Raw genomic sequence first — 23,996 nt, 5'->3', positions numbered from 1 at the left:
ATACTGCTTCCATTCCCCCCCCCCCATCAAATCAGCTGTCTGCTTGATGAACCTCAGTGAGCAAAAACATGTAAGGATGTTGAATTGTGTGCTCTGATAGTCTGCTATAACTGATTCCTGTGCTAGAAGGGGAGGGGGCAAATTAGTCATAATTCAACAGATGCAACATGGTTGCCTTGTGGCATTATTTTATTGAATGTGCAGTAGCACGTAGGAACTTTTATCATGACCTAGAAACCTCTTGTGTGATGTGCTGAATAAATGCAATACAAAGACATCTCCTGCTCCAGAGAAATCAAGATTTAAGATTAGGTAAGCACCCATGGGAACACAAGGAAACGAGATGGTACTAGTAGTCACAGTACATAGTGGTCATTGTGGTCTTAACCATAGTCAAGTTTTGATAGCAATCGCAGAGAAAGAATTTTGAGAAAGTTTTAAAAAACTGAAAGGTTTCACTTTTGTAGCCACCTGTAACAAGCTCCTCTTAAATGTGGGGAATAGAATGTGTTGAGGCATGAAGAAGCTTTGTTGCCTTCTCATTTAACTTTCAAATGAGGCAGCTTTAGTAGAAAAGGCAATGGACCTTTAAGACTTAAAAGTCAGAAATTAAAGGTACTGAAAGGTTAGGCCTAGGTGGAAGGTCTAGAAAGTGAAGGTAAATAGGTAGGTTATGTACGATGTAGTACAGAAAGAAAAGGCCTTTGTATCCAAGACAGGTGAATGATAGGAGTGGAGGGTTCAGGAAATTATTTGACAGCAACTTGCAGAGTGGGACAAAGAGGAATTTGAAACAAGAGAGAGATTTTGCAGATATAAGATACCAAGATCTGGGACAAACCCAACGTCAGCTGCTTGGATGGCTAGAAAAGATCAGAGAGAATCATCGAGACATACCTCTAACTTGGATAGGAGGATGTAGAGAGTGCAACTAAATTAACAGGCTGTGTTCTTTAGTACTTGGTCTCCTTCAACGAAAAATGAAAACTACTGCTCATCCCTTGATGTTCAGACTCCTGTTTCTGCTTTCCACAGTCTGGAAAGCCAAAGATGCATCTCTGCTTGGAGATAAGCTTTTCTGGCTAGTACAGAGAGCTGTCCTGATGGGTGTAATTCATTATATGCCCAGCAGAAGGGCAGGAAGAGAGTTTTTCAAGCCTTTATCAAAGATGCACAACTCTGTTTTTGACAAACACCACTGCTCCTCCAGCCTAGTTCTGTATGCCAGGGATTGAGGGACAGGAGACAGTAGCTGGTGAGGAGCATGTTAAAATTGCTTTTTTCTCCCACTGTTTTGGAGGTTTTTATAAATTGCTCTTTGTGATGCTGGAGCTAAAGTTTTCTGATCCATTAAGACATGCAACGGTCCTCATCCAGAACTCTAAGCAACAATATTTTATCACAATATTCAAATCCCATGACTTGTTTTTAAACTTTAAACTCTCAGCTTGTGTGTATTGAAATTAGAGTAGACAAACAAACAAAACTCCAAGCAAAACAAACCCCCCAAAAACCAGCATAAAGCAATGAGCAATAAGAAAATACCAAACCCCAGTCTCCTTCCTTCAAAACTAAAATGTTGCTGGAAAAACTTCTGGAGCTTCTTCTGGGTGTAAAGCCCCAAGTTCTTTCAGTTCTTGTGGCATACTTGACCTCTCTGTAGGTTTGGGTGGTTATGTTTGAACACATAGCTGCAGTCGAGTTGGAATGCAACTTCTCTGCTGTTAATCTGGTGGTACCAATATAATAATAGTAAGGATTGAGAATTTCAAAATTGTCTAGGCTAGGGGATGCACTTCTACCGAACACCTTGGAAAATAATGAGAGCTGTATACCTGTGACCCTGATCTGCATCAGAAAGTTTCAAGCCAGATTCCCTAAACTCTTAGCTGTGTACTGGATTGAAAAGCTCCTTCCAGACCATCCTGCGTTTCTTCCTCTTCGCTTATTTGACAGAGATGTGTGGAGATCATTGGCTGCTCTTCTGTTTTCTCAAGTGAACTACTGGTACAGTATTCACAGCAAGATATCTGGCTTTTGTGAAGCATTTTATTGCAGCTTTTGAACAGACATTCCTGAGCAGGCTGTGGTTTGAAGATAAGAATGTTAATTCCCAGGTTCTTCTGTGGTGAAGCCCATCCTGGCTCCAGTGCTGAGCTGGGGCCACTGAGAAGTACTGCTCATGTTTGAGAGCATGCCAGGTCTTTCCAAGGTCAGGACCTCAGCGAGGTGTTCTTCTGTGGTAGACAGTGTTCTCCCTGTGCTGTGTGTTTTGGCAGATTGCAACAAAAACCTGGGGGTGAATGTTACTTTCTGCTGAAAAATAGCAGACGGTGTGGCTTATTGAAGTAAGTTTTAAAACAAGTAATAGTGGTTTGAAAGCATCTGAACTATAGTCCTTTTCTCTGATGGTAGCTAGCTGTCGGGTCAAGAAGGTAAAGGTGATTATGATTTGACATGCTTTTCAAGTGAGTAATACTAGAAATGGATTTAGTTTTTGTTTAGAAACTTGTTTTTGAATTGAAGTAAGAGTAGTCTGCCAAATTAAAGTTTTGTATGCCTCTGGTGTTAAAACTAAATTGGTGAATTACTGGCTGTAAGTGGTATGTTGTTGCTTTTGGGTTTATTCCTGTTTTGGTTTTTTTTTGCCTCCCTTAGGTGTAAAAGAGCATTAAAAAATGCTTGGTGGATAGGATTATTTTTGTTAATATCTTCTGTAATTCAGTTATAGTTCTTTTTCAGCCCATAATTTGCAGTCAGAAACTGGAGAAGTAGAAATGCTAGCGGGGGACAACTCCTTTGTTCAGAAGGAGGAGGTTAAAAAAAGGAAAGGGATTGCTACTTCTGCCCCAGTTTGAACTAATCCTTTACTTCTTCCACTAGTTAAAATAGAAGTTGTTCAAACACCAAAAGTCCCTGTCTTCTCCCTGGTGAACTGTTTGCTTTAGAAATGAGGTTATTGCATCTGGTGTAATTGATTCCTGCAGTACACATTTCTTAAAGATAACTCCCATGGAGATTCAGCATACCCAAGGCAGGTGCTTTGATCTGCAGGACAACGATGTGTTAACAACATGAAAAATTTATTCTGGCAATTGACGTGACATAATTGAATATAAACACTAAAGATGATCTCTTTTGATCTGACTTACATAATGCTTTGAATTTCTGTCCATTTTTTCATCGTCCTATTTCGAAGTATTTCTCTGATTTTATCTGAAGTTTTGGATCACTTATGTCAACATAAAACAACTACTGTACATCCACTGGTAGATTGCAGCTATTTCTGGGTTGAAAGATTTGTAGCTGTTTAAAAACTGTACAACAAGAAATTCAGAAGAGAAAATGGAAAAGTTGCACCATATTTGAATATTACAGGTTTAAAAAACTGACAGTAAGGGCTTTAAATTACCTATAAAGGCAGTAGAGGCAAAGGAAAGTTACTAATCTGCACTTCATGAAATAAGAAAGCATTAATCTTATCCGGAGAAAATGGCAAGGTGTGAATTGTTTTTGTGCTGTGGCAGAGGAATGTCATAGAAAGGATTTGGCTGAAAATTGTAGCTATTTAGTATCTGAAAGTTTTGTGTAGTGATCTTAAATGCATGACTCGGCAGCAAAAATTTCTCTCTTTGCATTTTCAGTGTTGTTCCACTTAGTAATCTCTTCACAGTGGGATGTGAGCTGTAGTCTGACTAGCTCACCCTGATAACTGTACTTAGAAAAAACATAAAAGCTTGTATATACACAGTACAAAAAGAGTTATCCAGTAGTTAGCTTGCTGCTGAGAGTCTTTTACTTTCTGGGTTGCTAGTTTATATCTCTCCGAACAAGGTTAGTAATTTTTCCTCTCTTTTTAAGATCTCAACTCTAAGTCTACCTCTTCCTCCAAAAAAATTGATTGGAAATATGGAGCGTGAATTCATAGCTGAAAGACAGAAGGGACTCCAGGCCTATCTCGATGTAATTACTACCCATCACATACTGTCTAACTGTGAACTGGTAAAAAAATTCTTGGACCCAAACAGCTATTCTGTAAACTACACTGGTAAGTGAGGAATTGCAAAACTGCATTACAGTTTCACTTCAGTGTGTGTATTTTCCATTAATGCTGGCAAGGATTTACACTGAAGCATGGGGGGTGGATGGGGGGGAACAACCTTCAAAATTATCATACTGTGCATGTGATTATTTATGATAATGTTTCTCCAGCTCTGTGCATGAATCATGCTGCGATGGTCAAATGTAAATATTTGAATTACTTTACAGAGGAGTGGTGAGGGTCAAGATCGATATAAGCAGAACTTGGGGAAGGGGGGTGGTGAGAGCAACATCTACTTTTTCACAGTTTGTGATAAATGGGGAGGGTTGGTGTTTGGGAATTATTTGTCTACCAGAGTGTAAAGCAGAGTTAAGTTTGTCAGCTCTGTGTTCTGTTAAAACAGGCAGTCTTCTGCACACTGAATCTTGCATTTGTCATGGTTCTGAGATTTTTCAGATCAACAGGAACAATTGTGGTCATCTTGTCTAGCTCCCACTATCACTTTGGGTTGTGAGACTTCCTAGAACTAATTGTTTGAGCTAGGTTGAGTACTTTTTCAAGGCTTGAATAAGTCACACACCCTCTTGTCCCAAATACTGGAAAATCACTGCATCCCTTAAAATGATACCCCAGTGATCAGTTCTCTTCATTATTAGATGTTTCTTCTTTGAATTTGTCTGACTTCAGCTTCAGCTATGGGAAATTGTTAAATATTTGTCTTATAGACTGAAAAAATGTTCCTCTTAGTGATGAAACCCACTCCACAAATTTAGTTTATGGGCAAACCGACTCACTGAAAAATGCAAAACTTGTTTTTGTAAAAGCACAGCCTACTAAAGCAGGAACTTACTGCTTCCTTTTCACTTCTTTTTGCTCTCCCTTTGTGTAACATTCTTGTGTCTTCAGCTTCAAAGTGCAAAGAACATTTCCCGGATGTTTATGATAAGCTGTGGAGGAGTTGTAAATTATTAGTAACTCTTTAAGGATGCAGTTTGTCTGGCTAATGCTGAGCAAGCAATTTAAATCCTCCAGGAGACACTGTGGCTTCTGTGTTAATTTTGAGTGCTTTCATCAAGACCATTTTTTCAGCAAGTTGCTGGGAAGTTAGTAGCAATCAAGTCATTGCCTATGGTCTTGGGAGATGCCGTCAGTTTGCCATTTTTTACATATTGCAGCATTGAGCTAATATTTATTGCAGCATTCTCTTTCTTTCTCCTAGCTTATTTTTAGAGAGGGGAGATACAGTGCAGAAAGATCAGTGCATCCTTACCTTTTTGCTGTGTTTCTATGCCAAGATAAGCTGTATTAGAGAAAACTCCTTGTTGGCATGATTCCCTTCTCAGTGAGAAGTGGTGACAGGAGGGGGAGATTTCCCCTCAAATTGCTTCATGAAAACCAGTTGTGTTCGCAGCTGTGGGAGAATTCAGTAACCAGAAGGGTGTCCTCCCACCACCCCCTGAAATATGTGTGGGATCATGATAGCTAGCACAATACCTTTGCCTGCATAGAAAATGGCAGAATAACACGTAGTGAAACAGAACTGATTAGTTTACATAGTTTACATGTAGTAATAGCAATGTAGACGCACATTAAAGAGATGTAAAAGTTAGCACTTTTACAGGTATAGCAGAAACATTTCATGATCTAATGTAGTGTACACTTAGTGTGGGAAGTCTTAGCTGTGAGCATTGGATTTAGACTTGGAAATTTTGATCTAGTGCAGATAGAATGCAGACTGGTAAGCTAAGTTTTCAAAGGCAGTGCTTTCTCTGTTTTCTCTCTGGGTTTGAGTTATCAGGTTAGAAATGCAAATTCCCTTCAACTGTGTTTTTATCTGATTTCCTTTTAAAGTGATTTTGCTGACTTTCAGTCTGAGTTCCTGCAGGCTTCCTACTGGCATTGAACCTTACCTAATATGTGGGTAATTACATTATATAGTCTCTGAAAAACATTTTTACCTCCCCCTCCCCCCTTCTTTTTCTTTCCAGAAATTGCCTTACAGCATGTTTCAATGTTCTTCCGATCAGAGCCAAAGTGGGAAGTGGTAGAACCATTAAAAGATATAGGTAAGAAGACCATGTATGCATGAAAACTTGTCTGATTTTTTTTTCCCAACTATACAAATTCTCCTAAGATTACAATACTGTCTTTGCTTACAGACCTTGTCCTGCCTGTAAGCTGTGTGATTTAGTAGTGTTTAATTAAAGCTGCTGACTTTTTTTTTTTTGTAGGTTGGCGAATACGTAAAAAATATTTCTTAATGAAGACTAAGAATCAGCCAAAGGAACGGCTAATGTTAAGCTGGGTATATATGCTTCCATCTCATATGCAAGTCTTTCTTAATGAACCTGGCTTATTTCATTTATATTGACTACCATGCATGAGTGACAGAGATAGAGACTTAAGAGCTCAGGCTTTGAAAGAGCTTTGAAAGCCCTTAGGTGGATATGTGGTGTGGGAACTTCTTGTGTTTCTTTCCTCTGGTGGCATATCCAGTTTGCAAGTTTCTGTGCCTCGTCATTTGTTCCGATTCCTGCACCTTGGGCTTATTTAGTTGTAATGACGTAGCTGTTGACCATAGTATAAATTTGCTCGCTGAAAATAACAAGGTGATCCTTTTTAAAGTGTGAGTTTTCTTACTCGGATCTTTAGTTGTACTGACAAACTAACAGGTGAGAGAGGTATGAATTGCTTCTTTAAGGTAGACATGTATTGACACCAAACAGTTTGTTGTTACTAAACACTTGTTTATGTTCCTATGCTGAAATGTGCTGCCCTCTTAATTATCTCTTAATTATATGAGCATAGCTGTTTGTGAGACTTCACTGGAGAGCTGATACCGCTAAAGCCTGCAGTAGGAGGGAACTTTTTTTTGCTGGAGAGGAAGAAGTTGGGGGTTTAAGCCTTATCGGTTCACGATGCACACAGTCCCCCAAACTGGGGTTGGCAGAGTTCATTCAGTGGTAGTAATGCACATCAGATACAGGGGAGGAAGGAGGCAATAATGCTTGTTTACGGTCAGGTGCTTTGTATTGTAAAACCATGGCCTTATTCAGCCTCTTCAAGTTTCATTCTGTATGTGTAATTTCCTTCCTTGCTCTTCAAAATATACCTTCAAGCAGCTGTCTTAATTTGTGAGAGCAGAACATAATCACATTTTCTTTATGGAATGCAACATCTATTATGATGCCATTCTCTTCCTATTTATTTCCAGGCTGATCCTGGCCCTGATAAATACTTGTCTGACAAAGACTTACAGTATGCTGTGAAACTTCTTTCTTCCTGTTCTGTGAGTATTACTTGAAGACTTTTAAATTGTGCCAACACAAAAGCGCTTGTCAAGGACTGATCTTGCCAAAGCACATGTGGCCTAGCAGACATAGTGTGTAATTTTAGAGTTGCTTTCATTTAAAGATGTGCAAACCTTTTAATTACATTTCCCACGCAATATCAGGTAATGTATTCTCAGCACAAATAATAATCCTGCAAAATTATTATAGGCGATTCAGAGTTGCGGTTAATTGTATTTTTTTGTTCTTGTGCAGTATTGTGAGATCATGAGCTTTTATTTCAGCTTATTGACACTTTTAGGCTGTTAGGATAGTACTGTCTAGGTGTAATTGCTAACCCGTGCTAATTGCTGGGGATATTCTCAGGCAGCAGTGGATAAGGCAGTGGAACGCATTTCATCATTTTTTCAGTTCTTTGAACTTAAGACAGGAGTATCTTAGTAGAGGTACAATGGAGGCTGTACAATTTAAGTTCTTGTGCAGTGCCACATTATAAATCATTGCCACATCATAGGCATCTCTGAAAAAATGGCATTTGACTCCAAAAGGAGTTTCTCTTTGAGGATGTTAAGCATGTGAGAGGCTGGCTGAAAAGGATGGTATTTAAACTGGTAAACCTCTGTGCAGACCTGGAACTCAGCAGATGCACATGACAGAAGAGGCTGAAAATCAGGCTTCTCAACCCCCAAACCAGACTGAAACTGATGTATTAAAATAAGACACGAACAAGGGGTCTTTTCTTAAATAGCAATTTCAATTAGTGTATGTGTTGCATCTGTAATTTATTTCCAACTGTGCTGTCTCATTTGGTTTCACAAAGTTGCAGGAAGTTGTTATAACAATTTCTGAAGACAGGAAACTGTTATGACAGCTATTAATGCCAAGTTTCCTTATGTGCCATAGTTGTATAAAACTGTGACTGAATTTATTAGCTTAGCATGACTGAAACCTGAAGTAAAGCTGCTCATGTATAAGTGCTAATGGGGCTGGGTTCTTCATTTGTCTAAACTACCAGTCTGTTTTGTTAAAAAAAAAAAAAAAAGGTTTCTTTTTTTTAATTTGTGTGGAAATTGAACAATGTCCTTGTGAAGTTTTCTTTGCATTTTCTTCAGGTTAAGACTGAATAACTTGAGCAAATGTCACTGACAGAATCCAATTTATTACTTTAAATATACAATTCAGGCAAATCTTTTCTTTCTTGTGAATTGAGCAAAAATGAATTACAGAATCTGTCATCTAAAACTTACCTACAGTTTCTTCTTTTGGTAGCATCCCTATATTTACAAAATCACTTTTGCCACTGCCAATGAATCTTCAGCACTGGTTATTAGACCATTCAGTGAAAAAGGGACACTAAAGGACCTTATTTATAAGGTAATGTCTCCCCCCTGCCCCCAACTCAAACGGTAGAATGTTTTCTGGAATGACCATAGTATATCTTTTATAAAACTATTTACCATCTATTGCTAAGCAAACTAAGACAATTACTGGCTTTTCTGGGCATGATATTTGATTTTTTTTATTATTTTTTTTTAAAGGCAAAGCCAAAAGACCCATTCCTGAAGAAGTATTGCAATCCTAAAAAAATTCAAGGTCTTGAACTTCAGCAAATAAAAATATATGGAAGGCAAATATTAGAGGTATTTTCTTTTTTGCTTTATTTACCAGCCTTTATGACTTTTTTTTTTTTTGAAGCCAGCTGGTTTAACTAGAAAAAGTAGACAAACGTTTGAGTACACAAGCTTTATTTCAGCAGCAGACTTAAAATCTAAATGTAAATTGAGATTTGCTGCTGGGAGTTGAATTTAGAGATGTATGTGTGAGGCCATTTCTGACCAAAAAAAAAAAGGCAGTTGGTATGTGTGGAACTTAAGTGGGAGAGAGGTGATAATGTAGTTTTTTCCTTGTAGAAAAAGGGAAAGAAGTACTTCATAGCCTGCAGAACATGTGCCATAAATTCATTGTCATGAATGTGTGTGGGGGTTTTTTTGTTAGAAATTTTTATTGAAATTATAATATTCAGTAGAATTGTGAATTTTAGTTTCCAGATCTCTTTGGGAGGTGTCTATAAGCCTGCTTTGAGGATCAGCATCAAATGTTTGTTTTGTGAGAAATGTTAACAGTGAGATGGAAACAAATATTCAGCCAAAGGTGATGTAGATAGAAGATCAAGCTGGGCAAGCATTCCAAACAGGGGCCTCATTTATTATGTATCTGCTTTAGTATTGGAGCATTTAAGATCTTGAGATCATCAGAGCATCTTGTGACAGTGCTTCTGTATTGGATTTTTTTCAGGTATTAAAATTCTTGCATGAGAAGGGATTTCCTTATGGCCATCTTCACTCTGCCAATGTGATGTTGGATGGGGACACCTGCAAGTTACTGGATCTAGAAAATTCCTTATTGGGACTTCCATCATTTTATCGATCATACTTCTCACAGTTTCGGAAAATTAATGTAAGATTCAGACAATTAATTCAGCTGACTCTTATGCATCCCTTTATCCTCAACTTCTGTTTGTGGAGAACTGAGTAGAATGAAAAAAACCTCTCTCAACCCTCTTTCTTTAATCTGAGCTCTTCTCCATCAAATCCCTTTTCTGCTTCCTCCAAATCACTGTTTGGCTGCATAGAAGTTCTGTTGCAGCACACTGGAGTGAGGCTGAGGCCAAAGGTAAGCAGGTAGAAGGGGAGTGCAGGTGAGTGTTTTGTGACAGCAGTGCTGGCACAAATGGAGGTAAACTACAGTTGTTTTAAGATCTCTTTCCACCCTGGTCTTGTATTTCATAGGAATATGCATATAGTCTACCACACTTTTTCACTTGTATGTCTGTACAATGAGCGCAGCTTATTACTTGGTCTTAGCTGGGAGTAGTAATCAGCCTTGTATGTGGTGCATACTGTGAAAATTTATTAGATGCTTGCAGATGTCTAGCTATTAAAAACTGGTTTTTATTTGTTTGAAGGGTGTCTCTTAATTACAAGCTTGCAAAGCAAAATATTATCTTCCTACAAAAATAAGAAAACAAATTTGCCCTGTTGCAGCAATACAGTCTTTTAGCCAGCATCTTGCACTGCCTTTAAGTGCTCATTGTAATAAATTCTGTAGAGCATCACGAGACAGCTGCTTGCTGACCTTGCTAAACAAGTTCTACTGTGTTGTCAAAGAAACGATCAAAAGTTCACGGTTAGTCCAAATCTATTAGTGCCATCAAAGCTCTATCAGTAAGAGGAGACATTTCTGTTTAAACATGATTCAAAAATCTCAGAAATATGCCGTCTGGGAGCTTAGCATGTATGTACAACTTGTACAAACCTAAGGAGGGGTGAAAGAGACTCTCCTAGGTTTGGTATGCATTTTTGCTGTCTTTTTATCTACCTCCCTGTAAAGTGACAGCTGGTCATATTATGAATCTCATTCTTTGCTGTTTGACTTAGCTAGGAAAATGTGCTTGGTTGTGATTTGTGTCAGTGTATGGTGCTCTAAACTGCTGTGTATGGAAAGAGTTTACTACTTCATGAGTTTTTACAGAACACGACTATGCTGCTATCCCATCTGTATCATCACGTACAGAAAGGGAGCAGTAGCTTCTTTAGCTTGAGGCGTGAAGACTTCATTTGAGCTAAACTTATGCAGGGAAATGATCGTGGTTAGAAACTGTCTTAATGGTTCATCTTTCCTATCTTCAAATTTAAGACCACTCTTTTTCTTTAATGGGTTATTGCATGTTTTCAAACCAGTTGTGAAAAACTGATTAGTTCTAGCAAGTTATGTTTTTATTTTTTTGTTCCTCCACAGACTTTAGAAGGTGTTGATGTACATTGCTTTGGACACTTACTGTATGAAATGACATACGGAAGACCCCCAGATACGATTCCGGTAGACAGCTTCCCCCCTGCACCATCAGTGTTTGTTGGTTAGTATACAATTGAGAAAATGTCAGTCTTGGCTTCCTGGGTGCTCTTACCTTTTACCTAAGCTGAAGTGCTGTGAAATAGCAGCCTAACTTCTTTGCAGCCTGTGACCAGAAAGAATTAGTTAGTAATTTGTAAAAATAGACAATGTGTTCTTCCCGAAATATATGTAGTATTTAAATAAAACTTTTATTTATTTTTTTTTTTAAACTGAGTGATAAAGCAGTGTGTGGTAAGTAATTAGATGCCTGCATTCTGTCGCCTCATGTCTAATATTCTTGAAAAGTTTGTATGTGTAATAATAACATTATAATAAAAAACACATGCCACAGAGTTTCATCACTGCTTAGTTGATGCAATACTTGGGGGAACATCACACAGCAGTGCCAGACGTTCATTCTAAATCATTTGCTGTCCTGCCGTTCAAAAAGGTGTTCATTTGTATTCTTTCTTCGGTAGTGTCTGTGTTGGAATCCATTCTGACCTGTGAAGCTATGAAGAATGGCATGCCAACTGTTTCACGGCTCTTACAGATGCCGTAAGTCTTGTTTTACTTGTTTTATACTCAGCAATGTTTTTAATTACATTAGGAGGAAGAACCTTTTTGCTCTTGTTCCTTTTTAGAAAGATTTGCTCCTCATTCTGAGGGATGCACAGTGTATCCCAAATGAAGCTTTAAAATGGATAGGCTTTATAGAACCCATCCCTTGTGAATATGATGGACGCTCATTTAACATTTCTCTGTCTCTTGGTGTGTTGGAGCTGTTATGAATGCATTTTATTTAGCATGGTGCTATGGTTTAACTTGATCCAGCTATTAAAGTAGTGCAAGCATGATTAAGATCATGTACAGATTGTTTTAAAGCATTTAGAATAAGGAGTCTTTTTCCGTGTCCCCTTCAGACCTACTTCAGTAGATTTTGCTATCAGTTTACTTATGACTAGCAAAATAGATCTCTTGCTTCGCTCAGCAGTGACATTTAGACTAGATCTGGATATGAAATGTTGTGTAGAAGTTTTGGCTGGTTTCTTGCAGGGCTGGCTTAGGGATTCTCTGAAGCATAGAGAGACAGAATAAATTTCTTTACGGGCTGTCCTCCCGGTGATGCAGGGAAGTGGTAAGGGCAGGTATGGGGCAAGACTAGGATGCAGAAAGGGAGCAATGTCAGTGCATGACTGAGCTGGAGATCATGTCTGTCTGCAGTGCCACCCTGCCTGCAATTAGGAGAGAATATTACCAGGGAAATTGTCTGCTGTCACTGTGCTGCAACCTGTCACCAGCATGCTGAGCGTAGAACCATGGTTCCTGGTGGGAGGTTCTTCTATTTTTTCTTAATATGAGGTGCTAGAGTCACGACCTTATAAATGACAGATTGTCCATACCTAAATCTGGGTCTGATCTCACAGTATACAGATTGCAGTACATTCAGAGCATGCTCCAAGATTCATGTTTCCTGGTTGGGAAGTTACTGCAGGCTTGTCTCAGCCTTCAACTCCTTCTACTCCTCCCTTCCTCAGCTTTTGAAGGAGGTGGGAGGTAGAGAGAAGAATGTAAGCAGGGGAGAAATACTATAAGAAAACTCCGTGAATACAGGAATATACATGTCTTAAAAGATGTTGAACAAATGATCCATGCCCAGCTGTATCTGATATGTAGGGTATTATACTGCATTCCCTTCATACCAATACTCTTCACAAAAGTGTTCTACATAGATGTGCAATGCAAGTAATATAATTTAAAGCAATTAATGTAATTTTAAATATTTAATAAGATTTATTATTTATTATAACCATATAAACTATGAGTTTGCTTAATTTTGCAAGGACATGTAATCAGAAAGGGTCAGAAAAATGCCCCGTAAACAAGGGGGGAATTTCTGTGGGTCATTTAAAAAGTCTTTTAAAATTTGTTTTATTTCTGACTTTTTTATGAAAAACTATTCTTATAAACTTGATTCTACGCTTGAATTTGTTTTCTCTAGTATAGGCCTGTGATAATTTTACATAGTGAACAGTAACAAAAGATCTCCAAAATATCTATCTCGGAGGCAGGCTTGAGATCTCTTTCTGGGACAGTTTTCTAGTATGTTCTCCAGAACAGAGTATCTTGAAATGGACTAACCAGTTTATTTTCAGACTACCATTGCCCTCTAGTGTCTTTGTTTTGGATGGAAAATGATTAATCATTTATGCTGTTGCTGCTGATACTACAGAGGGGAGAGTGAAAATATTAGAATATTTGCTTTAGTAGCCTTTGCCAGAGTACAGACAAGAATGTAGATATTTTCAAATGTTAAGTTCACTCATTGATCTTTCACATGGTTTTTGTTAATGCTAAAACAATAGTTGTGCTAATAGAGTTTTCTTAAAAAGAGCAATGATGATGTTTAGGTGAAATTTAAAATAAAGTCCTAGGTAGTCTTTTGTCATTAAAGAATCCATATACTTTTAAGCAAAAGGCATTCTTTTTTTAGGGGAACCCTTCTCTGCCTTTGATAATTGCACCTGTTCCATCAGCTTTCAAAGTACTTCACACAGTCTTGCTTACTCTGCCATCAGTAGTGGCTGCATTCTGAGGGTTGAATGCTGCAAATTTTACAGCAGTACTTGGAAAATAAAAAGCAGTACATAAAAACTTGTGGAAAAAACCCCAACAGTGGCCTAGGGATGAGGACAGAGAAGGAAAAGGAGAAAGAGGGAGTTAAGCGAACAGTACCAATAGTATTTTTGCTGTGGTTCTCTCTGTCTCTTGGGAATAACAGTCCTTTTTTTTTTTTTTTTTTTTTCATCCACTCACAGATTATTCAGCGATGTCCTGCTAACAAACTCCGAGAAACCACAGTTTAAGGTAGAGTTGAACATTGATTTGCTGATGTTTGTGGAAGTGTCAGGCTGTGGGTAGCTACACATTAATCAACGGGTAGGGTAGAGGAGAGCTGGCTTTATTTGGCTTTATGGCGATTGCCATCAGTATTTTGATTCCTTTGCTGAATTGCACCCAAGAACATTATATCACCCCTTAGATGGGGGCATGGTGTGACCCATGAGTGTTCAAGTGCAGTTCCTATCCTGGAACATGTTTGCATTACTAATGATGGTGCTCTATCTGAGCAGAGGCTGTTAAGTAATGTGGATCCCTTGCAGTGAGAGGAAACGAATTGCTAAGACCTGTGGAAACTGATTTTGCTAGGTGAGACCATCAGCACTTTGTTGCCATCTCCAGTGCTGCAGTGCTGGGACTTTTGGGGAGCCACATTGGCTCCCACTGGGGAGCTGCCCCAGAGCACTTCTCCTGGAGGATGTGTGCCATGTGTCGTGTGTTGTCAGCCTCGTGGCAATTTGGGGATGTGACTGGGTATCAAAATAATTAGCTGTCCCTGCTATTAGAGCATCCCTTCCATTTTTCAGTGTTTCTTTGTCCCTGCTATTAGATCTCTAGCTAGGTTTGGAGTGGAAAACATGCATCTAGAGTCATCTTTTCCCCTTCACTAAGGGAATAGTGTCAGAACTTAAGGCTTTAGATGAGCAACATGATCAGATGAATGGTGAGTTTTGAGCATTGCAGTTGTGTTTTCCTTTATCACGTTTTGTGCTATGATTTTTTTTTCCCCATTCTGTATTAGATTCCTACTAAGCTAAAAGAGGCATTGAAAACCTCCAAGGAGTGCATAGAAAAGCGATTAACAGAAGAACAGAAATTGGTAACGTATGCATTTCTTTACTGTATTTCCTACAGACATTCCATTTCCTCTTACCACTTTTACATGGGTAAAGTGAGTTTTAGTCAAAAGTGATTTTGAGTAATAAAGGCTTTCATCAACAGATTTACTTTTCCAAAAATGCAGTATGAGGAGTTGTAGAACAGCTGTTAACTGTATGGCATTTCACTGTTTTAAGTGATGCAGTTTCACAGGCAGTGGCTCCTAAGTTAAAGGATCATTTTAACCGCAGTATGAAGCTCCATCCTCTACCAGCAACAGTAAAGATAAAAGCTAAAAATGAAAAAAGAAAATTAAACATGCAAAATGACTACAGTGTTGTCTTGTACCCCAAACATATGCCTTGTTTGAGAACATTTAAGATCTTAACATCCTCTTTTTCTGTTTTTCCTTTCATTTTGAAGATTCACCAGCACAGAAGGCTGACAAGAGCTCAATCTCATCATGGCTCTGAAGAAGAAAAAAAGAAAAGGAAAATCTTAGCACGAAAAGTAAGCAATATTTAAATAGGTTTCTCTCACAGAAAAAGATATGTATCTCTTTTGAATGTTTAGCATGTACAACCACAGGCACACTGCTCTATTCCATCCTGTGTTTTTCTGTACTACTTTGTGATTGTTTTCACTTCTGTCGCTAAGCAATAGACTTCCTAAGAAGTTTAAGTTACAATGGTAGCTGGCTTGCATATTGGTTTAACCTCTTTGAGGTTGCTGTATGAAAACAGTCTTAGTTAACACCTCAAGCGCAGATGACAACCTGTGCTGCTTCCTGCCCCCCTGGTGAGGGTATTGGAGCCTTTTTTAGTCTGCTCCTGCAGCATGCTGTCTGCATTTCTCTTCCTGTTTGGTGGGTCAGTTTTTCTGCCTTTCCCTTGTGGTCAGAGGGCACTGGAGTTGTCCTGGTTGCTTGCCTGGAGGTATCTGAGTGCAGAACAGCCTTGCTGCTGTTGTCGTCATGGCAGCCCATGTTGGGTGTGGGGAGAGGGATGTTGGGCATTGATAAACCTTGTGTTATACAGTGGGTGGCTGTTACAAATGTGTGTGTCAGTTCAATCCTTATCATGAAAAGTGATTATTCATTCCCGTCTTCTGTTTCTTCTGCTCCATTTTAAAGAAGTCAAAACGCTCTGCCTATGAAAGTGGGGAAGAACACTCAGCAAAATACAGCAACTCAAATAACTCAGGTAACTACAGAGAGAAGAGCTTGCCTCTACACAGCTATGTCAATGTTTTTGTTGTTGCTGTCATTTTCTGGCTTAAAAGATCCAGGGGCACCGTCATTTTATACATTAATATTGGACTACCAAAGCCTGATACCACTGGTTTGGGTATTTAATAATAGATAAATCGAGGGCTTAAAAATATTGTTAGCATTAGATTTTTCAGCCGCCTAATTTAAAGCAATATGTCTTCTCTTCTGTGCCCCATTCCTCAAAAAAAAAATCAGTCTTTTCATTGTGTTTGAGTGGAATAGTAATAACATCCATTATTTGGGTCGTTTAATAATGCATCCTTCAGGGAGAAACTCTGTGGTGAGTAGTAAGGTGTTAAGATGAATGAGAAAATTATCTGTTTAATTGCTGCTTTAGTGCCAAATTCTAGAGCAACAGAGCCTTTGACAGGCCTTCATTTAGTTAAAAGGAATGGTCAGTACTACTGAACAGTTTAACAGAGTTGACTTGCTTGGCTAAAATGTGTCCAAAAGCAGCCTGTTGTGGAATAGTCAGATGTCAGAGTAACTTGTGGAGTACAGCGACTGACTGAAAATCATCTCTTAGAAGGAGAAGTGGGGTGCCATCCATGCAGTGGCACAACTCTTAAGGAGAACAGAATTTGGACGCTGAGATCCAACAGCCTAAGCAACAGAAAAGAAGTGTTTCCCATTGAGGAATACTGTTGAGTGCCCTTCTTATGTGTTTGGACCTCCTCTGATACTGTGTACTGTAAAGACTCTCTGTTCAGATCGGGTCTGAGTGACACTGTTCCTATGAATGGGAATCTTTCCCAAGATTTCAGTGGAAGCAGGATTGGATCTTCAGTCAATAAAGCTGGCCTGTTTCCAACAATCTGTCTTGTCTGACTGTGTTGAATTTTAATGTCACAGCTTTAGTTACTAGACTGTTGTTTTATTTAGCAGGCTCTGGGGCGAGTTCCCCATTAACATCTCCATCATCACCCACTCCACCCTCTACAGCAGGTAAGTTCAAGAGTCATTACAGTGTTTGTCTTTTTCTTTCTTTTTTATCCTCCCCCTCCCCCGCCCCACCCCTCAACTGTGGGTGTTATTCCCAGGGATGGTTAAGGGATGGTGGTTTTCAAGGATGGAACACAGAGATAATATTTATCTTGTGTCAGCCTGAGTGTGGGCATGTGCTGTCTTTTGAGGGCCATAGAGAACCTTTTAATACTGTTCTTTTTCATTTAATAACCTTTCTTGAGATGTACATGATATGATTTACCCATAGAGCATAAGCGCTTGCTTCAGAGTCTCTATTACTGCAGTCCTACCGACATTGCTCCTTTCCAGACATTTTCTGGGCCTCATGTTGCAGTATGCATTTGTTCTCATGTTAATGGTCTGTTGACTCTGAAATACTGCTTGTTGATCCCTTGTTTCTGTGTATTGTCTCTTTACACCTGTACTGCTGTGATGTAGTTTCAGGAATTTTGGGTGTGACAAATTCAGTGGCTTAGGCTGCATAAATCTCCCCAGTTCTGCTACAGCCCATTGATAACAGCAGTAGAACTGGTTGAAACAAGTCAGAGACTGATTTGGTTTAAAGATAATATCTTTATTATTTTTGGCCAGTTCTGTCTTCTAGTTTGCTGGGTAGCTGTGCAAACAGTTTCACTTGTGTTTAGGACAGGTGGTGGGAAGTGGTGAAGAATCTGCTTGAGTGGGCAATAGAAATGCTCATGAAAGTTTGATTACAAATCTGAATATTGAGTGACAGTGGATGTGCTTCAGTCTGAAAGGCTGGAAGATGAGCACTGGCAAACATTAACAGCAAAAGGTGTTAATGGAATACATTTCTAGAAGGGAAGCAGTCCATAGCATTGCTGTTTGTTATGATGACTCATGCCATATGGTTTCTAGTCCCAGGAACTTTCTACACAGCACAACTCGTTAACTAAAGCGATGCAATCAAATTTGTGTTTGCTGTGAACGGCCTTTCAAAGGACACTGCAGTCTCTGTGACGTAATCCAAATCAGTTATGCTGAAATTCGAGTTAGTCGTTTCTCCTTCAAGTTGAGTGTATGTTGAAGTGTATATTTTATGAACTAACTTCTCCCAGTTAGTCTAAACAAGATAATTACTGTTATTGTGTTGCACAATAACAGTGCTGTTCTCTGGATGTACTGACTCTTAGCTAGAGGGTTTATTTCAAGTTCTGGATGCTTTAATAAGGAAGTAGCTGAAAATGCAAAAGAAAACCTTATGCCTCCAAAATGGACAGATGTTTAGAGAACATTTTTTTTTCCCCCTGCAATAAAACTACCTTTCACTTATGTTTTAATTTGAACCTATTGGAACTTGGTTGAAAGCTTTTTCAAGTTTTGAGCATCTGTGCAGCTTTATGTGTAGACGTGGCTCAAATGGCTAAAAATGGCTCAAGTTTGGGCTCAAAACTTGGCTCTGTTGTTCAAACCACATTGTCACAGTGTGTTAGGCATCTTGCTGCCAGTGTGCTCATGATGACTTGTGGTGATCAGCCCCATTTGATGTGGTGCACGTGGCCCTACCCACATTCGAATTGGAACGTGCTTTAGTGTGCCGATGGCTTTGATCCTTTTGATCGGGTGTAAAGGCAAGTGTCACCATTTCAGGAATGCTTTGTGAGTAGAATTCATAGAAGAAACTTCAGGTGTTAGTTCTAAGAGATAAGCTAGTGTGCCTGATTTTTTTCACCAGCAACATTGTAGTTTTAGCCATTCTAAGCAAGTATGCTATTACTCAATGAAAGACTCACTGGCCCCATGGTGGGACTTTATTTGTGACAAGTAATGCATCTGTAGCTTGTATCTCTCCCTTCCAGTTTCCTTGCACTTACTAAGGATATTTACCTCTGAACCAAAATTGCTTGTGGTATCAGTGTGGTGAGATGACTCTCAAAAGGGGAATGAGGCTGTCAGTCTGTCTTTCTGGTTTGGTTGTGGTTGTGTTAGAATCATGGCATCTCAAAGCATCTTGCTGATACGATGTCATGGCAAAATGAAGGCTGACATGGAAAAGTGTACCCAACAGAAGCTCTTGCCCTTGTCCTGGCCTGTAACCAACCAAATCAATGTAGTGCATGGGTATGTGCAGAGCCAGAGACACTGACGAAATGGGAACGGCCTCCAGTCTGACATGCCCTGGGGAAGGAACATGGTTCAGGGTGTTTCTCACGCGTTGAGAGGTGCTTTGTCTGTGAACAAAGACCCTGTGAGACTTAGCTTGCAGCAGAGTGGTTGGTATAATTAATGCAAAACATACTAAGAAATAAAATGATTGCTGATTTCAGCTGTCTTTGTAATAACAGCTGCAGCTGTAGGATTGAATGCATGACCTGCTTTGAGGGGAAAGGTGTCTACTAGAAACGTAGGCTCTCATGGGCTTTTCTCATTGACTAGAATGTTTTGGGCTGGTTTTGTTGCAGATACTTGGCTAAATAACATCTTTGAAATACATTGTTTACATCGTGGCAAGTGATTCTAACATAACTTCCCATGTATCTGACATTCTCCCTTGAATGTTTGATTCTTTTTTCTCCACTTGCACAATTCTTTGCTTCCTTGAAAATATGTTATTTTTCTTTGCGGCTATGAGCTGTGGCTAGGATCAGATGGGATACAGAATACTGTGGTATAGGTTATTTAAAACTTCACTGCATCTTCTCTAAATCCAGTAAGCCCATAAAATACCAGCAAGCTCACTTATACTAGGGGAAAGTTTGGAGGGTGCCATTTTTGCTTCCCTGTGGGAATGAAGTAAAAGAGTTGTACTTAACTTTAGCTATCTTTTTCTGTGCCAGTTGTTCTGAATCCTTCAGTACGACATGTGTTTCATAGACACCCATATGGTGCATCTTTTCTGCCCTTCACCTTTCTGTAAGACAATTTGAATGCTTTAGTAAGTGCTCTTCTTGAGTGTCTCTGACCCATGCAGCATAAGTGTAAATACAGGTGTTAGTACGACAGGAGGTGTTCCTTGAACTGAATGGATTTTGTCTTCTGTGGCTAATCTTCCTGCAGATTTCTTGCTAAATCTCTCTAAATGCACTTTAATCCTGTAAAGCTTGAATTATGGCATGTGCAACTGAAGGCATGTGTGTTGTATGTGTTCATCAAGTATAATGCTTATAGCATGGAAAATTGTGTTTTGTTACTCAGAATCAGACAAAGTGTTGTATGTGTAATATGAAATAGTCAATCTGCTATCCTCATATTTGTCAGTGAATAAGAATGTATTGATTTTTTGTACTAACTTTTCAGCTAACAGTATCTGTTTTTCTTACTTTGACACGAGAACCGGATGATTAACTTGTGTCCTCTCTCTTTCTCTGCTGTCTTCAATAGAGCATGCATCATTTTGAACGTGAATTTTCGGAAAAGTAAGCTAATGCTGATTTATCTCTTTAAAGATGCTCTGTTTCTGTATGGGAAACTTGAATGCAAATCTTGAACTTGCTTAGTATTGGGAGGGAATAGAAGAAAAAGATCTGAACTTTCTTGTGGATTCTTTTAATGAAATACAGCATCTTTAAAAACTCTATCACTAAAATGATTTTCTTTGTTTGCATCCCATTCTCAGCCAAGTTTTTAATGCTGTTTGCACAATTACTGTCACTTTAAATTCATAATTAAGTTTTTGTTTCAATTCAGGCATCAAGTTTACAGCATCTGATTTACTTCCTATTCCTTTTAACACACTCTTTTAACAAAAATGTCCCTGTAAAAAACCCTTGGTAAGTTCTTGTTTGAGTGTTTTATTCTTAGAACTGCATGAATGAGTAAAATGTGTGTTTGCAGGCAACTTCTTCCAACATGTGTATTGGAAAGGTCTGGTGATAACTGAGCACTTGTCTCAAATGTTTTTTTTTTCTAGTAAATACAGGAGAATATTTCACTGTTGGGCAGAACAATATAATTTGTAGATATAACTGCATATGAGTACACAAGTGTGAACTAAGATTTCCTTTGCACCACTCGTGTCAAGAAGGGAAGGACAGCTTGGTTTTGATTGACTAACAAATGAATGAATTTGAAGATTTTCAGAATCATGCTCTTAATTAACAGGTTCAATATGTAATGCCCATAGCTAGTCAGCTATGATTCTAAAACCTGTGTGTATTTAAGGCAGAGCTCAGGTGTAAGAGTATCATTGTCTGTAATCGATCTCCCAAGAGTTTAACTGTATGATGTTGTCGGCAGCTCAATTTCAGTAATAGTGAGTCCTGAGGAATTTAACAATTTTCCAGGAAGGAAGGTGGCCTCTCCTCCTACTTCCTTGTCTTTTCTACGCCCATTGTAAAATGACCAGACCAAAATTTGAAGATAACACATGGAATCTTGGCCTAGTAATACTTAGTGATCCAAGCACTTTGTGGCTTTTATGCCCTTCTCTCTGTTAAATGTGTACCTTCTTTCACTGTGTGTGTTACTGTTGTATTTGTGTTCCATAGAGAGTCCTCGCCACTGTTTTCATGGTCATTCCCTATTGCATCTTGTAAAACTACTTGCACAGCCTCTTGAACCTCACCTCGCAATTCCAGCCAAAAATCTTGTCTTTGTTCTCTGCAGTTCTTGCATCTCTTTCAAGCCATTTCATTTACGATTAGCTGGTCTTGGCTCTTTTACAGCAGTTCATCTGATCAGTTTGGTGATAGCGTTGGTACGCCAGTCCTGCAGTGTTCTGCTCTGACCACTTTAACCACAAAAGTAGTTACTTGAACTGTTCTTGGTCTTGTTCTTCCTTTGGCAAAGCGTCAAGTTTTGCTTTGCTATGCTTTGCTGGCAATCCGTACACATGTGACAAACAGGACTCTAACCTAGGGGATGGTTTTCCAGTATTTCTAATAATAAATGGACTTCTATGTCTTTGGCTAGTGTAAAAAGTAGATTTGGATAGGTTAGATGGCCCCAAGGCATCAATATGCAATTTATTTCAGTTTGTGCTAACACTGAGTAATGTTTTGCTTACTTAAGAGAGCAGTTGATCCACATGCAACAGGCACGTTAAATTGTTTCAGTTGATCTCTGATATTTCTACTAGGACTTGAGTATTTCCTCTGGAAGGGAGGAGAGTGAAGATGAGCCCAATATGTACTTCCATGTTGTGTTGTCACAGAAGGTTTTCACGCCAGTGAGAATTTCTCCTGAAGAGTTGGAAGTGCTACAGTCACAGCATGTATTGATGTACACTGGCAAAATTGGATGCTTTGTGTGAATATTCCTCATTTTGCACTTGCTCCCATCTGGGAAATATCTCTCTTCAAAGACTGGTATAAATAGAAAATGAGGGAGCTTTGAGTTATGACTTTCATCTAGTATAACTGCTTTTTGTATTTACAGCAGTTACTTTTTTTACTATTACTTGTTAGTCTGCGAGCAAGTGTTACTGAGGACCGCAAAGAACTTTGCCTGCTTTTTGTTTTCTGTAGCTGAGCTTTATCCTTCATTGAATACCTCTTGAGTCCGTGTGGCATAATGTCCTTTAACTGCTTGGTATTTGCTTACTTCATAGCAAGCAGTTTTACTTCAGTAACCATAGTCTCTTGGTTGGCCTCATGTTGTTTTGCTTTGTTGTCCTTCAGTATCATAGTTCTTGCCACTTACCAGTATATTCCTCTTTGTGGGTTAGAGCTAGCTACCGGAAGCAAGTGTGACTATAGGTACCATTTGTTTCTTTAGTCTTACTATGGAATAATGATCTAGGTGAGGGGAGTTAAAATTCATTGTTGAATAGTTCGAAGATATTAATCATCATGCCCATACTCATTCCAGAATATGTGAGACAAGACAGGCCAATCATTCCCCATATAGCTGGTGATGGGCTGCAAATGCCACCTTCACGTGCATGTCCTGTGGAACCTCTGAAGCCTTTTGCTTTTACTCCTGCCTGGATCTTTGATTATACTTGTGTAGAAATGATGGTGCAGCAGCAGAGTTGCACAAGATCAGGGTGTTTGGGAAAGCTGCTTGGGGCAAATAAGGCCACCTGCCTGGATCCCAGCTGCCAGGAAGCACCTCCACACCGGCCCTCGCTGCTGGGCTAGCTGCCTGCATGCACCGCTGTGGGCTCCGGCTTCCCAGGGAGTCGGGACGTGGAGGCTGAGGCATGATGAGGAGCACGAGATGGACATGACTGAGGTAGAGAGCAAGGGCCAGAGTGCAGAGGTGACTGGTGGGAACACGAGAGGCTGGCAAGCGGTGTGAGTGGCAGATTGTTGTGATTCATTCAGCCTGCAAAACCGGCATTTGTTACGACATGTTTGGTGAAAGTCTGACAGTACTGTGGAAGTGTAAAACACTTCCAGAAAACTCTATCTGCAGTTAGTACTTTAAAATGGGAGTATAATCTGACCAAGCAGTCATCACAAGTACTACAGCGATGTGGTCCTTCCTAAGAATGTAAAGTTAGTCATGTAAATAAGCAAATCCTAGTACCTGTTCTTCCAGTCTTTGTTACTGTTCGTGACCCAAAGAGCAAACTGCTTCACTGGGGACAAACGAGAAGCTGAAGCTGGGAAGTCCTGTTCAGTGATCTCCATTTCCCTCAGTGCAAGATCACATTTGAGTCATGTTTTGCATCCCCGAGTACTGAGGCACTTCGGGTTTCATTTCAGTGGTGTCTCAGGTGACACAACTCACCTGCAGATAGAGGGATTTGATCACTGGCATTTTTCATCTGTTCTGTTCTTCACATTCCACTGGCATTCAAGGAATGACGTGACTAGTACAGGACTGACGCCAGCTAAGCAGCCGCAGTCCTCTGCGGCAGGACCTCCTTGGCATAATCGAACTACATCTTCTCTTCTCAACTCAACAG

General features: G+C 39.4%; 1 protein-coding gene across 18 annotated transcripts in view; it reads left to right on the top strand.

The window, feature by feature from the left end:
• The window catches only part of PXK (PX domain containing serine/threonine kinase like), a 41,402-nt gene that overhangs the window by 12,370 nt on the left and 5,036 nt on the right, over positions 1-23,996 (top strand). For 4 of the 18 annotated variants that reach the window (XM_069812016.1, XM_069812023.1, XM_069812018.1 and 1 more), the window contains 14 exons: positions 3,862-4,048; positions 6,031-6,108; positions 6,274-6,347; positions 7,257-7,331; positions 8,602-8,706; positions 8,871-8,972; positions 9,628-9,789; positions 11,131-11,248; positions 11,706-11,784; positions 14,046-14,094; positions 14,870-14,947; positions 15,370-15,456; positions 16,079-16,148; positions 17,099-17,161. In XM_069812016.1, the coding sequence (XP_069668117.1) occupies positions 3,862-4,048; positions 6,031-6,108; positions 6,274-6,347; positions 7,257-7,331; positions 8,602-8,706; positions 8,871-8,972; positions 9,628-9,789; positions 11,131-11,248; positions 11,706-11,784; positions 14,046-14,094; positions 14,870-14,947; positions 15,370-15,456; positions 16,079-16,148; positions 17,099-17,161 (1,327 nt within the window). Of the gene's footprint in view, positions 1-3,861; positions 4,049-6,030; positions 6,109-6,273; positions 6,348-7,256; positions 7,332-8,601; positions 8,707-8,870; positions 8,973-9,627; positions 9,790-11,130; positions 11,249-11,705; positions 11,785-14,045; positions 14,095-14,869; positions 14,948-15,369; positions 15,457-16,078; positions 16,149-16,742; positions 17,031-17,098; positions 17,162-20,524; positions 20,560-20,830; positions 20,914-22,951; positions 23,991-23,996 lie in introns of those variants that run through there. The other 14 variants (XM_069812017.1, XM_069812019.1, XM_069812012.1 and 11 more) reach the window with 10 other exon arrangements.

This window comes from Haliaeetus albicilla, chromosome 24 (genome assembly GCF_947461875.1).
Source record: "Haliaeetus albicilla chromosome 24, bHalAlb1.1, whole genome shotgun sequence".
Lineage (NCBI taxonomy): Eukaryota > Metazoa > Chordata > Aves > Accipitriformes > Accipitridae > Haliaeetus > Haliaeetus albicilla.
Note: the sequence above shows the minus strand (reverse complement) of the source record. Positions and strands in the feature narration are given on the sequence as shown.